This window comes from Dermacentor variabilis, unplaced genomic scaffold (assembly GCF_050947875.1).
Source record: "Dermacentor variabilis isolate Ectoservices unplaced genomic scaffold, ASM5094787v1 scaffold_12, whole genome shotgun sequence".
In the NCBI taxonomy this organism is placed as follows: domain Eukaryota; kingdom Metazoa; phylum Arthropoda; class Arachnida; order Ixodida; family Ixodidae; genus Dermacentor; species Dermacentor variabilis.
In genome coordinates this window covers 41,263,497-41,279,401 of record NW_027460280.1, presented here as the reverse complement: position 1 = coordinate 41,279,401, position 15,905 = coordinate 41,263,497, and the positions used below count along the sequence as shown (strand labels likewise).

General features: G+C 45.3%; 1 protein-coding gene across 5 annotated transcripts in view; it reads left to right on the top strand.

Moving 5' to 3' along the window:
• The window catches only part of LOC142566119 (uncharacterized), a 117,360-nt gene that overhangs the window by 79,318 nt on the left and 22,137 nt on the right, over nt 1–15,905 (top strand). For all 5 annotated transcript variants that reach the window (XM_075676919.1, XM_075676917.1, XM_075676915.1 and 2 more), the window contains one exon: nt 10,495–10,882. In XM_075676919.1, coding sequence (XP_075533034.1) covers nt 10,495–10,882 — 388 coding nt within the window. The remainder of the gene's footprint in view (nt 1–10,494; nt 10,883–15,905) is intronic.

The window sequence follows — 15,905 nt, the reverse complement described above, 5'->3', positions numbered from 1 at the left end:
AGGTTATATAGTCAGAGGCATGCTGGTTATGGCACAACAAGAAAAAGCACAGACAAGATCACACACATGTAGAAAATACTTTCTCCTGCCTTCCCTGTCAGGAAAGAGTAACTATGCCTTTCTGAAAATTGCTGATGACCAAAAAGAGTTATAGAAAGTGGGAAAAACTAATCACCATGTGAGAAAAGCAGTTTATTCTCCTGCGCGTGGAAAATTTGGCAGAAAAGCAATCCAAGAAAGATGCTTTTTGAAACAAAACCAATATAGTGTGGCTCTGATAAGCAGTTTTGCAATAGGGAACGGCAAAATGGGTAATTTTCATCACTTTCATCTTCATCAGGAAAATTTAACGTTTTGTAAAATAAAAACAGTGTTTTGATTCCTCAACACGTCATTTTAAGTTTCTTTTTTTTTGTTTTTTTTCCCCAGCAGGTTCATCATGAATGTAGATTAGGAAAACAGAAATGAAAAATCTTCATAGTAGTAGTTTTGTCTTCAAGACCTAGGTCCCCCCTAGAACAAAGCCACGTTGCAGTGCCACTCGGCTGCTGTGCGATTGCTTGCATGTGAAACTGGCCTAAAGGATTACTGACACAAAATTTCTTAGGCTTTTTTTTTCCTTAATCAGTGGCTATTTAGCCAGTAATCATTGTGATGTTCATTTTCTCACACGCGCAATGATTGTTTAGCTATATGCTCATTTGTTATGACCAGTAGTGGTTTTTGATTTCGAAGAGCACTCCGTGCGTTGTGACGTATGAGGCATGCTTGTAAGTAGTGATGGTCACGTGAGCGCACAGACCTGTGATGCATGCTGGTGTAACTACTGGTGTAACGCATTCATAGCAGCGTAATCGTTAACCTACCATACTTTTATGATAAGAAGTTTCAGTGCATTGTAGTTAGATGAATCGTCACAAGATGTCACCACCAGCTTTGCTACTGCTGGCCACAGCTCCAGTAACCTCGTAATCCATAAACAGCAAGAAATTTTCACATATGCTTCGTGTTGCATACGCTTCATTTGCAGTCGGTGCAAGATACTCAATTCAAACAGCGCTTAAATGTCTTTGAAACTGCAATACAAGCCAATGTGCCAACAGCCAACAGTACAAGCCAATGATGTCACACATCACTGATATCAATTGCCGAAATTAATGACATAACATTGTTTAAAAATAGGACCTTCACTGCTTTTAGGTGCTGCTTTTTCCAGTTCGTTACCCGTATGAACTTGAAAATTAGATACAATATGTTCTAAGCTGCATTTGCTACTGACACTGTCACGTTGTAGTGACGGTGAAGAACACAGTAGCACAACTGTGAATCACAAAACTGACTTCTTATTGGGTGAATCTGTGCCCACAAAAGCAAGTGACATTTGAAGCACTACGATAGCGGCCGGCACAGTTGGCAGTTGTCAAAAATCTGATCTGCGGGTGATGCGTGTTGGCTTTTATACATGGCTTGTCGAAGGTTCCTGTGTAATCGCGGCGGCTTGCATACCAGCCAGAAAATACACTATTCGCATTGCACACACAATCTGATTACAGAAGGTTCAGCGGGAACATACACAAGAGATAGAAACAATAACATTCAAGTAAGTTCCAAATCGTGCAGGCACACATTGCACTGAGCAATAGCTTTAAGTTGTTAGAGGGTGAAATGCAGTCCCCAGAAATACAGTGCACTTCACTTATAGCGATAACAAGTATAACAATATTTCGGTTATAACGATGAGCTGACTTAAGCTCCAGGTAGCATTTCCACATGGCTTCACAGGCCTCCAAGTTTCCTATTCTGACCGTACGACGATGCTCTGTGTTTGCCTTTCTCCTTGCTTGCCATGCTTCCACTACTTCTTTGTCCCACCATGATTTCCTATGATTGCGCAATTTGGTGCAGCGCACTATGTGTCGATGTATTATTTGTTCCAGTGTCGACACAAAACGCAAGTATGTCGAGGCCGTGCACCTTGTGTAATCAGCGACACGAGGCGGCTGGTGCCATCTTGTGGCATGCTGTGCCTACTAGCAATGCTTTCCATGGATTTTGCAATCGGCGCGCGGGTGGAACGCGCTGCGCGGTTAATGGCAGCAGATATGGACTCACGTAGGCAAACATACTGCCCCGTCTCGGCATCGTTTGTTTAAGGGGAACTTAGGAATGCAAATTTCACGATTATACTGCGTGGAAAACGCCGTCCAGAAGGCAAAATTTTGATCGTTATATCTGATATGCGGTGAATAATGTATCATTATATGTGGGTTTCTTCCTTATAGCCCTAATATATCAGTTGACGCTCTTTAAGCATAAAGTGCAAGCATTGGTGCAGATGAAACTTGCAGAGGCGAACATGCTACAGCTCCAAAACTTACGATCAGAAGGAGGATCTACAGCACAGAACTTCTGGCGCTACGTATGTTCATTGGACAGGGGCAATCAGTCCTTCCCGCAGTAAACGGATGGTGCAGCAGGCCACGTTGTCACTGACGTCAAAGAGACTCTGACTAAACACCTAGAGGCGCTCTGTGAACCGTCGGAACAAATGACTAACACGTCGATTCCCCCCGCATCAGGGCCACCCACCTATCAGAACAACCTGTGCCGACCAAAATGGGAGCTCAACCGTATCACGATCGACTAGGCGATTTCTTGTATTCGACCTCAGTCAGCACCGGGCCACGACCAGTTTCCTGCGCAACTGATGAAGAATCTTGGCCCAGGCTCGAGGGAACAAGTGGCTAGCTTGTTCACGGAGATTATAGAAGGAGTGGAAATACCCGAGGGTTGGCGACACGGTAGGGTATCCTTGATACCCAAATGTGGAGGAAGCAAGGGTAACCTAAACGACTACCGAGCCAGAACAGTGACTAGTGTGTTTTACAAGGGCTAAAGGAATGGATTGGCGGATGTGCAGAGAATGAGTGTCTTCTCACGGAGATGCAAAATGGCTTCCGTCGAGACAGGCGCATTGAGGGCATCTTTGTCATTGCTCAGTGCACAGAGATAGCGCGAAAAGAAGACGACTCTCTAACCTGCTGTGCGCTGAAGTCGAAAAAGCATACGATAGTGTACCCCACTCTGCTCTATTCGCATGATTAGCGGCCTTGGGCTTGCCAGTGGCTCTGCTGTCAACTGTCCAGCGATTGTGCCTGGGGAACACGGTTGGGGCGAAATTCGGCCCCGTGGAAACAATTAAAGTATGCAGAGGTCTGCATCAGGGATGTCCTTTGTCGCCGATCCTATATCTGTTTTACATGTCAGGTGTAGAGAAAGCACTATTGCAATCAGCTTGGGGCTTCGGCCTGCACAACGGGAATTGATGAAAACAGATGCATCCCAGGCTTGGCCTATGCAGATGACCTCATATTGATCTAGGAGGATCCACACTATTTGCAGGCACTTGACATCTGTGCTAGCGAAATGTCAAAGTAGGGTCTCCGCTTCAATGTGCGCAAAACCACAGTTATCCAAGCTGCGGGCGATGTGGAGCATGCTGTGGCCTTGCGATTGGGCGGAGAGGTATTGCGCATGGACCCATCCCGCAAATACCTAGGCGTACACTTTCGCTGGGATAGTGAAACGCATAGAGTACACAAGGAGAAGATAGTTCAAACCGGCCTTCGATCACAGAACATACTATAACGCAGGTGCCTGTGGGGCTGCAACCGCCATGTAATGGTCAGAAACCTATGGAAAATTATCCATGTCCCTGCATTACCCTTCGCGAATACAGTTGTATGCATGTCAGCAAAATATCGGGATCAGCAATATCGGGAAACGCCGAGAACAGGAAGTAGGCCACATTGCTGTGGGCTGTCATGCAGCTGTCGCCAATGAAGCAGTGCAGGGTGACTTAGGTTGGTCAAGCTTTGAAGCACGAGGAACGGCCAGCGAGCTGTCATACCGTAATCGCCTACAACGCATGAACGGGGACAGATGGGCAAGGTGCGTGTTTGAATACCTGTCAGCAACATGCCTCAGCACTAAGTGGGTCAGGCACGTGCACTTCCTAGAGCGGAAGTACGGCCTCGTCCGGAGCCCAATACAGGCGGATTTGGCCAGGACATATATAGAGGAGGTGCGCCACATAGGGCATGAGGCAGAAAACGGCATGTGATAACAGGCACTCACCGAAAAGGACACTCTGGTGATCTACCGAATTAAAAACTCAATCGGACCGGTCCACTTCTACGACAACAGCGTCAGAAGTTCGTTGCTTTTCGAGGCGATAGCAGGAACTCTACACACACTGTTACGACAAAATGCATTCGACAAAGGGGTGTGTAATAGCGTGTAGGAATGTGGAAGAAACAATTGAACACAGTACTACAGTGTGATCACGTCTGCATGAACCATTCTGGGACTTTCTTGCCGTAAGCACTTGGCTTTGATAGGGCTTCAGGACAGGTACAGTCAACGACAACCGTAGTGACGAAGTGACGCCTCGAACATAGGAAAGCGGCGGTAACGAGATGCCAAGGAACAGCCACCAGTCAGCAGATGCCACAGGTGTCGGATTCTTTACTATTGTGATTGTGGTCCATCTCTCTCTCTCTCTCTCACTCTCTCTCATGTTTTTTTTTGCCCTCTTTTTGTGCCCTTCTTTACTGCTCTTTTTCCCTTCCTTTTTTTTTCATTCTCTTTATTGCTAGGATGTAACTTGTTCGTCCGCCCGATACAAAGGGAAAAGCATCATGTCATCATCATCACCGTCCATGATCAAGCTACGGGTGAGGAGAGAGGGGGGAAAAAAAGCAAGGAACGAAGCGGTGCTTGCCCTTTGCAAACCCCCTTCACAGTGAGCATGGAAATGCGCGATGGAAGCAGCAGCAGGTAGCCCGCTTGATACAAGACGGCGCCGACGATGTGCAGTGTTGTATCACTTGAGTCGAAGCTACAAATTTTGCACCTCGATTATCACAGCTGCAACCAGGGGTCATCCTGATCAACAGAAAAGGTGGGCTTTGTGCGCCTGGGCGAAACCCCTGGAACCAACACGGTGGAGGCCGCTGACATTACCGAGCTTTGGGAGCATGTCGGTACTGACGATGAAACAGGTGGCGCTTCGATGGAGAAGTTTAGTGCTGCCTCGTTATGTGAAGAGATCTCTGATGGGGCGATCATTGTCGCGACAGATGGTGGCGTTGTGCGACAGGGACGACAAGATTGAGAATGACCCATCTTTTACACCGACCTTGGTGTTCACGCAAAATGCACTGCCGTCGGATCAAGTTGCTCATTGATTTCATGCATGCTTAATTATTGCTGCTAGTGTTCATGCAGCAGCTGGACATTGCAGTTGTGAACCTTAAACTCCCGCGAAAGCAAGTGTGAACTTCTGGCTAATTCAGCGCGCCTAATGCTTGATACGCTGTTGGGAGGTATAAATAAACATAACACAAGTGGCAAATTTGGTTTTGGAGCTACAAAGGTATGTTCGGCAGCTTTATTTTACGACAGTCCAGATATAGCGATGATCATTTATACCAATCGTATTTTTCATTCATTTTGATATCATTATAAGTAAACTGCACTAGAATAATGACACGTGTCAGTACGTTACAGCTGATGCCTGTGAGCTCGCAGGAATGGAATCTACCAGTTATTTCGAGTTACAATTTTGATGTCAGTAGTCCTATATGTGGCTGCAGCATGTATAAATAAATAAATAATTTAGTCATAGAAATATTTTTTGTGGTGATCAGTATCTCAGCACTAGCACACATTCATCTAGCTGAAGAGATATATCAAAAATGATTTAGAATTCTCGGCATGCTGATACTAAAACAGTTTGTACAGCAAAGGGCAGGCTATCTGACCGGAACTGAACTGAAAATTAAGACCAATAATTTTGCATGAAGCGGAACTGAATCGGAATGTTGCAATTTTTTTCACTAGAGAGCGAAACCAAAAGTTTTTGGTTAAGGTGGGCCATCTTCTCATGAGCTTTTCATGCATGCATTGCCTGCACTTGTGGCTCAACCATGCTACCCCATTCGTAAGTGCCCGCAAGGTTCCCGGGATTTTATTAGGGACACCATTCATACTGTTTTCTACATTCGTGCTGGGATGCAGGCATGTTGGTAATACTTGTGAATGCTTGAAAATGGGTGACCATCAAATAGTTCTCCGTTAAGAAGCGCTTCCTAGCAAGGCGGTAGCTTCTAATTGCGCTGGTATGTAAACCAAAGTAGGTGCAATATGAATTGCTCGCTACTTCTGAGTTGTGCTTCCACAACTTCATATTTTAAGGGAAGCTTTGTTTGCCTACTCTGTCTGGTTGCCGTTGATATTATTCGTAATACCGTCAAAACTCGTGATTACAAAATCCTGCGCCAACGAAATTCATGCGACAATGAAATAGTTTCGTATGCCTGGCAAACAGTCATAGGATTCAATGCATTTCGTACCTCTCGAAAACAAAATGTCACTGTGCTAAAATCCCCCATCAACGAAATTTGCCGGAACATAACCCTGCACAATGCCTACTCATGCAGGGCTAGCAGTCTCCAAAATGTGCTCAAATTCGATTGCTTTGCACAGAAATTGCATAAAATACCATCACATTACACTTGCGTGGGCGTTGCAATTTTTGTTTACAAAAACAACCAAGTACCGGAAGCGATCGTGTGCGCCAGAAACATGTCATGGCTGCCATCTTGTTTAATCATATTCTTGTTGCCCGTTTGAAGCGGCACGCATCTTGCTACTGACATGTGACGACTGTTTTTGCACACCTAGTGCAGCGTGTAATGTGTGCCTTGGTGAGCAAAATACAGCAAGAACAAGGTAATCCACGACCCACCAATGTGGAATTGTTTATGATGCTTAAGATGGCGGTCGCAGCTTGGAGTGCCATGCATTGGGCCGGGATTTAGTGATCGTCCAGGAATACGCATCCCTTGCTTCAAAAACGCTGGTTTTGACGTAATAGTTCTTCAGAAACCCTAGTTTTGGTGCCACTTGACAGACATTGCGTGCGGCTTCGGCGCCGAACGTAGATTTTTGCGAAAAGGCTGTAATCTCGATTTATTGCTTTCCGGTATACGAGATATAACTTTCGTGCTCGGCTCCGGACGTGTCTGCACCTACGGGCGACACTGATTGCTGGAGAAATGCTGCTACATGCATGGTTGCTCTGCGTTTGGTGCCAAGTTACGCAAAATATCGCAAAAGTGATAGTATCTCTGAAAGCAATTTACTGAGAATACTGCTCCACGGCAGTGCCGCCACTGCTAATCGACGCACGTGGTGCACTTTGTACAGTCAGCAATGCGGTTCTATATCCTCGAGCAAAGCTTGCCAAAGTAAGCTAACAGGATTTTGACTGTAAAGTTATGTTCTGCGACTCATTACCTATCTGTACCGTCTCATTTCCCAACAAGATTCTGGCGAAAGGAAACTTCTTTCGCATACCCCGCTGATTTCGTTTTTACGAGGTTCAGCTGTTTACTGAAGCTCTCCTCATAGAATGTGGTGATCATCAGGAAAAAAAGAGAGGGAAGGAAAAGTAGGACATGACAAGTTAAAATAACTCGGACAAGGGCGTACCCCGTAAGAGTCCTGGATTTACTTTATCTTCTGCGGCTTCCCTCTTGGCCTCGACCACTGCTGGAGACTAGCGCGATAGAGGACTGCGGGTGGACTGGAGCACATGAGCACGACCATTCAATCAAGCCTGTCATGCACATAGTTTGCCACTACAGATGCATGTAGCTGTCTCTTCAGCGTAGCATAGGTATCGAAGCTGCCACGGGGTGCCGTGATGAGCACGCTCGCTGAACCACAGTGAAGAGAGCAGTGTGCTTCAATTTGTATCTGGGTGATGCGGCTCAAGGGCAGAGTGCCAACATCTGATCAGCAGGTTTTGTTCTTCCTGATTAGCACACCCTCGAGGTGTGTTGCCAACATGATCAAAGCTTGTGATGTCGGGGGTCCTTTCGATGGAAGTCCGGAGTGCAGCGCCCATCGCATAGCCAATGTGCATGCTGCCGACATACTCTCTCGAGCAAACACTAAGATGAAGTTTGTTCGATCTTTGGAAATTGTGCGGTTGTCATTAGGCTAAGTACGAAAGGAAATGGGCTACTCATGTCACTTGGTGCAAGAATAGCCGTGCGTAGCTATCTAGTACACTGTAACACAGCATAAGGATGAGACACCATGAGCTCAACCGTAAGCTGAGAGATAGCCTCAGACTTCGGCGTGTTGTGGGCACCAAAATTGCAAGTACTGGCATCTGTCAACATCCAAAATAAAATTAAACTGCCAGCCACAGTGACGTTCAGTTCGCAGTGTGCAAGGCATTGAAGGACCGGGAGCACTGCCAAGAAGATCGCAGGTGATCTTTGATTGCCAATAGACTCTGCTTCGTCAGAATGCATTGAAGTACCTTTCCACTGCAAAGTATTTCTAAAATACTGTTTTATCGACAAATGCATTTCTCAACTTAGATAAAAAAGTGGTTCAAAAACCCTTTTAAGATTGAATGACTTCTTTGATTTACTTTAATTTCCAATTTTTACCCACATCATTCCTGGGCAGCTGTGTATGTGCCACAAAATGCTATGGCTTATTACAGAATTTTTGCCAATAATGTTGTTCCAATGATCACACCTCTGCTCTGTTTAATAAAACAATGACATAAAACTTGTAAATATGTCCACTCATAGACGCACAGACCTCTAATTGTGAATGGCTTCTTAGATTTCTTGTATGTGGTGGTCACCTTCTTGACTCATTGGGTATGTACCGCTTGGATTGGGCCCATTCTTTGCAGTTCCTCCACAAGGGGTATGAGTCATTGTGATACAAGGGGTGCAGAATCCTTTAATGTAATTGACATGCATATGCGTGCATACAGCTCCACTCACCATTTTTTATCGCATTTTTTTGTATAGCATTTATTGAAATGTTTTACTAACTGAATTTCACATAGATTCTAAAATTTGTATTGATGTGCATAATTTTTGTGTCTACTGGCAGCCAGAAGAAAAGCTTGCATACGAGTTACCTTCTGTGCAGCTTAGGCAAAGTCGAGGTTTTGTGCAAAATAGATATATGCTGTTTTCTTCGAATTATTGTCCAGTTATGTAAAGCACATGAACTGATTCAAACTGGTTTGAATTCTTCCTTTTCTCTCTTCCTTTTCTCTCTTCTTTTTTCTTTCTCTCTCTCTCTAGCGGAACCGAATTGTCTTCAATGAACCAAAATGGATAAAAGTTTCAGTTCGACAGTGGCAGATGGAACATTGGATGTGTACAATGCTCAGCGATTGAAATGCTATACTCTGACTGCATGCCGGCTGGCGCTGTCTGTGCCACCGGTGTGCACCGAGTGATCACTGAGGGGCTGAATGCAGCCACAGTGCATCACAAAGGCTCTCTCTTTCATCTGATACAAAAATGCACAGGCTCAGTGTCTCCAGCACTCACTGGTTGTCCTAAATGTGCCGGCAGCTGCATGCTTCAAGTATCACGTTTTAGTGGCTGAGCACTGTACATTCAGTTTAGTCATTATTTGGCATCTGCTTTGTGTGGTGAGCATGTGTGCAGGACCCACTGAAATTCTGTGTCAGTTTCTACTTTGATACTGGTTACAAAAAAAGGGCAAGAGAGCCCAATGTGTCAACTTCTTCCATTGTGTCCAAAACACGCAAGCTGTGGCTGCTGACTGGGTACTTCGAGCATTTCATCATTATGCTGCAGCACCTCGATGGTTAAATAAATTCTTGCATTTCCTATTTGATTCATGAGGTGACCGCATGTTGACAATGTGCTTATTGTTGGACAGATTGTGGGTGAAATATAAAAACGCCTGTATACTGTGCATTGGGTGCACGTTAAAGAACTCCAGGTGGTCAGAATTAATCCGGAATGCCCCATTCTAGTGTGCCTCATAATCAGATCGTGGTTTTGGAATGTAAAAACCACAGAATTAATTTTGTTTGTTGGACACATTTACGATTCAGTTTAGAAAAATAGTGAAATAATGGGTGGACACAGCTTGCTGTCGCACAGGTAGGGCTGTACTGTCTGCAACAGGCCTTCGCCATTAAAGTTGCTGACAGGAGTTTAGCAATGCTTCTAGCATTTTTTAGATTAAAACTCGCCTGTGCAAGGCCCAGAAGTTTACTGTCAAGTTGACCATAATATATTACCTTAACTGGTGCAGAAGCAGCTTTTAAAATTGATCCATGACCAACATGGTCGACTAGCAGTTTTCAAATTTTATAGCAACCTTACAAGGTCTGAAAGACAAAAACAAGCTTTATCATGAGACTAAATGGGCTGCAATACGTAAAAGGAAACCAGGTTACCGGCATTAAAAATTCCTGTAAATACAGCTTAAATGCAGCCTTACATACTTTGTATCACTGCTCCAGTACGTTGAAATGACTAGTTGGAGATGTCAATGTCTTGCCAAAGCTCACAAGTGTGCAAATGTAAAAATGTAAACTTTGGCTTGCATAATTCCTCTCCATTACAGTGTCGATCGAACCGGATTCTGTTTATGAATCCTTCTCCTCATCATCGGGGTCTAGTACTGACCTGGTTTATGCAAGCGCCGTGGAAGCAGCCCCTGCAACTTCCACTCCGGTCCCTGCCGCTCCGGTCCCTGCCGCTCCGGTCCCTGCCGCTCCGGTCCCTGCCGCTCCGGTCCCTGCCGCTCCGGTCCCTGCCGCTCCGGTCCCTGAGGCTGTTGCCTCTGTCCCCGAGAAGGCACAGATGAGCTCGTTTAGAGGAACCGAGGTCCTCATCAAGGGCCTCCCTAAAGCCACAACGCCAGAGTTCGTCTACTACAACGCTGCCTGTTTTGCTGCTGTTGACAACGTAATAATCACTGCTGACGGAGATCGAATGAGTGCGGAAATAATGTGAGTTTATCAAGATGCCCTTGAGTGAGTGGCTGTTGCTTGATGTGTGGCTGTAGGAACTGGCTATTTGGTATCCCATTGTTTAAAAAAAAAAGAAAGGTAGATGGAGGACAGAAGAAACTTGTGTCCTTTTCTTCTTTCTGTCCAGCAGTGCACTGCTTTTTACAACAGAGTGTTACATTCACACCCTTCCTTGACTGAACTGATCCCATCTACCAATCTGCACATTAGTGCATACTGTTACCTTAGTTGCATGGATACTTTTTGCTTTTATTTCGCCAAGCCCAAGAAATGTTCCCAGCAAGCAAAAAAAAAAGATATTTAAGGTGGTGCCACAGGTGTCCTGCTTCGCTTGCTGCAAATAAGTTCCATGCGTTTTTTAAGCTGTCTACAAAATAGCATTACATTCAAAACATGGCCTAAATGAGAAAAGCTTTGTAACCGATGCTTTTTTTTCTATTTCACACAAAAACTTGGAGAGTGTTAGATATTGAATGTTGCCTTTGCAACTATTGTGCAAAAAAATCTGGTCCTTCAAAAAACTAAAAGCAAAAATAGTTTTAAGAAGTTTTTCCAGAAAGCTTTAACGAAAAGTTTTTGACTTGGAGCAGAGTTCTCCTCAGCACTTCAAACCGTGCCAACCTAGATCATGTCAGAGATATAGTGCAACCATTGCCCCCACCATGGTGTCCAAATCCACGGCCAGCAGCAACAGCTCCTTCTGGGTAACCAAGCTTGAAGTCTACGCTTTTGCTAGTGGCATGCACTGGGAGTGATTACATTAGCCAGATATACGTCATAGTGTCCCATGTTTCGGACACTGCCTATTCGTTTCATGATTGAGGGAAGGAAATTTCACGGCATTTTCACCCATGGAGGAAGAAAAGAACTTCCTCCATGCAACTGTGATTGTCTCCATGTCTGTGATTGTTAGAGCCTGTTATTAGCATCTAGGCCTCTGCATGCAGCGCTGCAGCACTTGCACTCGTTTTTCACCCGGCAGCAGCAAGTGATCGCACTGGCAGAGCCACATGCTGCACTTCCTGCTTATTTCTTCCTCCTTTTTTCTGTCTGTTATGGCTCACTAGAAAGTAGTAAGGAATCAGGCTTGGTCCCTCCGTTTGATTGCTGTGAGCCACCTGTGGAAACACTGAGTGAGTGCTGTGAAAGTAGTGTGCAACGGAACAGGCAAACATTACTCTACGCCAGTGGCATAGCCAGGAAAACAACAGTGCCCCCATGTATTATGCACGCGCTCGTCCCATCTTTATCTGGGTGTGGAATTTTTTAGCAGATTCCCCCCCTCAGCGGTTACAGTTAACACGATCCGGAATCAGGTAGAGGCGAGCCATAAGTGGGGCAACAACGTTCTGTGCATGGGTGAAAGGATGCCCCCTTCCCCCTGTTTGGACTGCCTCTGTCCCTCGCCTTGCTTTCACATTCAAGCTTTCATGTGCACCACAAAGAGTTCGTCAAGTGTGTCCACCGGGTGGTTTACAAACTCCCGCTTTCATGTGGGAAGCAATATGTCGGACAAACTGGGCGTTGCCTCAATGATGGGCTCCGCGAACACAGCAACAATGTAAACAAAATGGCTCCGGTGGTTTCTTGGCAATTCATTGTCGCGATCATGGCTGCAAACCTCTTGAGGACCAATGCACGATTATTTCCCGTGGCAGTACGCAGCTCATCCATGAAATATCTGAAGTGCAGATGATCGCAAAATTGAGTGATAAGTGTGTTAGCTTCCCTTCTCTGGCTCTCACAGAAAAAGAACTAAGTTTCTTGGACGCGGCATCACACGACTCGTAACTATGTTACATGAACGCAGTTCTTTTTGATGGAAGCGCATGCGCGGTCTACACTGCTTCACATGTATAAAATCAGTTTCAGTGGTACAATAAACTTAGTTGAAAGTTTTTGGGGTATGTGTCCTCTCACATCCGTGTCGTTTTTTGTTGCGCAATATCATTTGAGTAATAGATTACCAACTTGCCCGGAATGCTGCTCTCAATAAATAAACCCTGCGAAATATGGAGAATACCAAGTGACTGCTCTCCCAACCGGATCATAAAGCAGTGCCCTCGACCAGGTTCACTCAGAGTTATCCAGAATGAAATAAAGGAAATAAAGAAAAATATTGTGATCCAGCTAGCGCCTTATCTGCCACGCCTCTGCTGAAGTAGCACGTTGCGTTTGGTGTTAGTTGGTAACAAGCTGTGATAGCTGTTGTCTTAGTGTAGATAAAGTGCATGGATTTTTTCTTTTTTTTTTTCCACAACACTTATCTCCACAAAAGCGAAATGACAATGTCAGTGCAAAGGTTTAAAGGTGCACAAACATGATCCCTGCCTTGGAATCTGCAAATGGCAACAACTGGAAGGCCGCAAATATGTGTATATCAGTCATGGAAGTGTGGCGGTAGACTAAACGCATCGACTATCATCAGAAATTATGAAAACCTGAGACAAAACGGCAGTGGAGGACTCCTTCGAGTCCTAGCATACGCCCGGATGTTCTAGCATTTATGGCCTTAAACCCTCATGCTAGCGTGCGGGGCGTGGCTGCCTAGGTGCCAATTTCCAAGTCATCAGTTTAGAGGATTCTAAATGACAGCCTTTCACACGTACCACCTGAACCAGCACAAATGCTTGGACGATAGGGACTTGCAGAATCGTCTGGATTTCTAGAATTGGGTCCTCGTAAAAGCCGATGAGTAACCGGACTTCTTGAGCAACATCATACGCACAGATAAAGCCAATTTTCGGGAAATGCCTAAGCAAATTTGCATATTGTACACTACTCGAGGGACTCCAATCTACACTGGGTAAAGTGCAATTGGTAGCAGTACCAGTGGTCGCTCAAAGTGCAGTTCGAAATTTATGCCAGAGCTATAATCAGTCCAATCTTCTTCGGCCAGATCCTGACTACAGCAGTCCATGAACGAAATCCTTGAAGGAATGGTGGATGAGTTTCTCAGCGAAGTCCCACTGTCATGTCTTCAATTTCCGTGGTGTCAGCAAGATAGAGCACCCGCACGCAGCAGCAGCCGAGCATGAAACTGGCTGGATGCGACTTTTCGTGCGTACTAGATTGGAAGGCATGGGCCTGTGAATTGGCTGAAGCTTACCTGACCTCTCTCCACTCAATTTCTTTCTTTGAGGTTATGTGAAATTTTGTGCTTAAATGATCGAGACGGGCGTCAGATTAGTTCAAGGCAAGGATAACAGATGTCTACCGTAGAATTCCGGCGTTGGTCATCAAGAAAACCCCATTCCTAAATTTTCCACGTTGTTTGTTCTTGATTGCGACACGCAGCCGATGCGAGATTTCACAATATCGGAAGCGATTGATAGTCTCTCCAGGTTTAGCAAATTCGATCAATCGATTGCCCCCTGACAATCGAAAAGAAGTCAACAACACCTTTCCGGCAGAAACGGTGGCCTTCGCTTTCCTTGGGGCCGTAAATTCAGATGTTTCCACTGTGAGCTTTGATGTTGTGTTTCAGGCTCGTAGTAGCGGCACCATGATTTGTCCTCTGTCACAATTGCAGACAAGACATTGTGATATCGGGTTAGATGAGTCAAGGCAGCACCAAACCTCTCAGTCTTCTGGCAGTGGTTCAAAATCTTGGGTATCCATTGTGCACAAAAGAGCCGATAACCGAGATGTTCGTGAATTATGGTGTGACCCGAACCGTTACTTATGTTGACACACCCTGCCAAATCATGGATGCTTATCCTCCGTTCTTGTCTAATCAGCCTTTGCAGTTGTGTTTGGGGTTATTTGCACAGTGGCTTTGGCCCGGTCTTGGATCGTCTTTGCAACTTTCACATCCTTGTTTGAACCGTTTCCTCCAACGCTTCAGTGTCCAATAAAATGCAATGTTCAACGTAAATGGCTGTCACACGACAACTAATTTCTTTTTGGGAAACATCTTCAGCTGTCAAAAACCTCACAATACCACGCTGTTCAACTTTTCGAGTGTCCATTATGTCACGCAACCAAGTTCAACCCAGTGTATGAGAGCATTACAAGATCTTTATGCTCACAACTGCACGTCACTGTTGTAGATGAGAGATGCCTGTGTGCTATGCGCATGCTTCGCACATAATGAACTGAACCATAACTGCACGGGGTGGGTTGGCCCACTTTCCTTTGACTTGCCCTCGTACATTAGAAATGCAAATATACAATGGAATAAAAGGCAAAAAAGTTTCACTGAAAACAAAGTTCACTGCACGTATACACAAAACCTAGCTACAATATATTTAAACATACATATAGGTCTCCAATAAATCTACATATCTAAGAAAAAGTCGCTATATATGATGCATCAAACAAGGCAAATAAACATGTTGTGCAACCACAGATTCACAGATCACAGCCGCCCCCCCACTCCCTCCGCTCCCACGATGTATCGCGTCCGACGGAAGGCGGCGCGTTTCCTCCCCGCTTTTCTCCCTTGTGCACACACGACTGAGCCACCATCGTCGGCTCACCCATGCCATCCCCCCCACCCCCCCTTCCTACGCTTTCACTCGCACACACTGCATGTGGCACGCGGTCACATCGCCCTTGGACTTCATACGTAACATGAGGGCGACGACGACAGCAGGAATGCGCCTGCAGTGTCCATATAATTGCTATCACAATAATATAATAACAGTATCTGGCAACTGAAGCATCCTGTGGCCCATTACTTTCCGCAAAAGAACAAGTAACATTATCAAACCTTCACCATGCGACAATTTACTGCACTGCAACAATGTGTTTCTTTTTTTCTTTTGTGGGGCGGGGATATGGAAATGAAAAAACGCAAAGGAAAGCACGTTCGCCACAATCGAATGCCTACTTCTGGCACCTAATGTGGCTACCAAAGGAATATTGAAGAAAATGTGAGACGCTTGGTCCATAGAGAACCATACCCATACTGCTCGGTATTCTACACCGGTGGGACAAAATTTTCCGGAGAGATTTCACTCAAGCAAACGCGTTGCAATCCGTCGAGACGTACCCACAG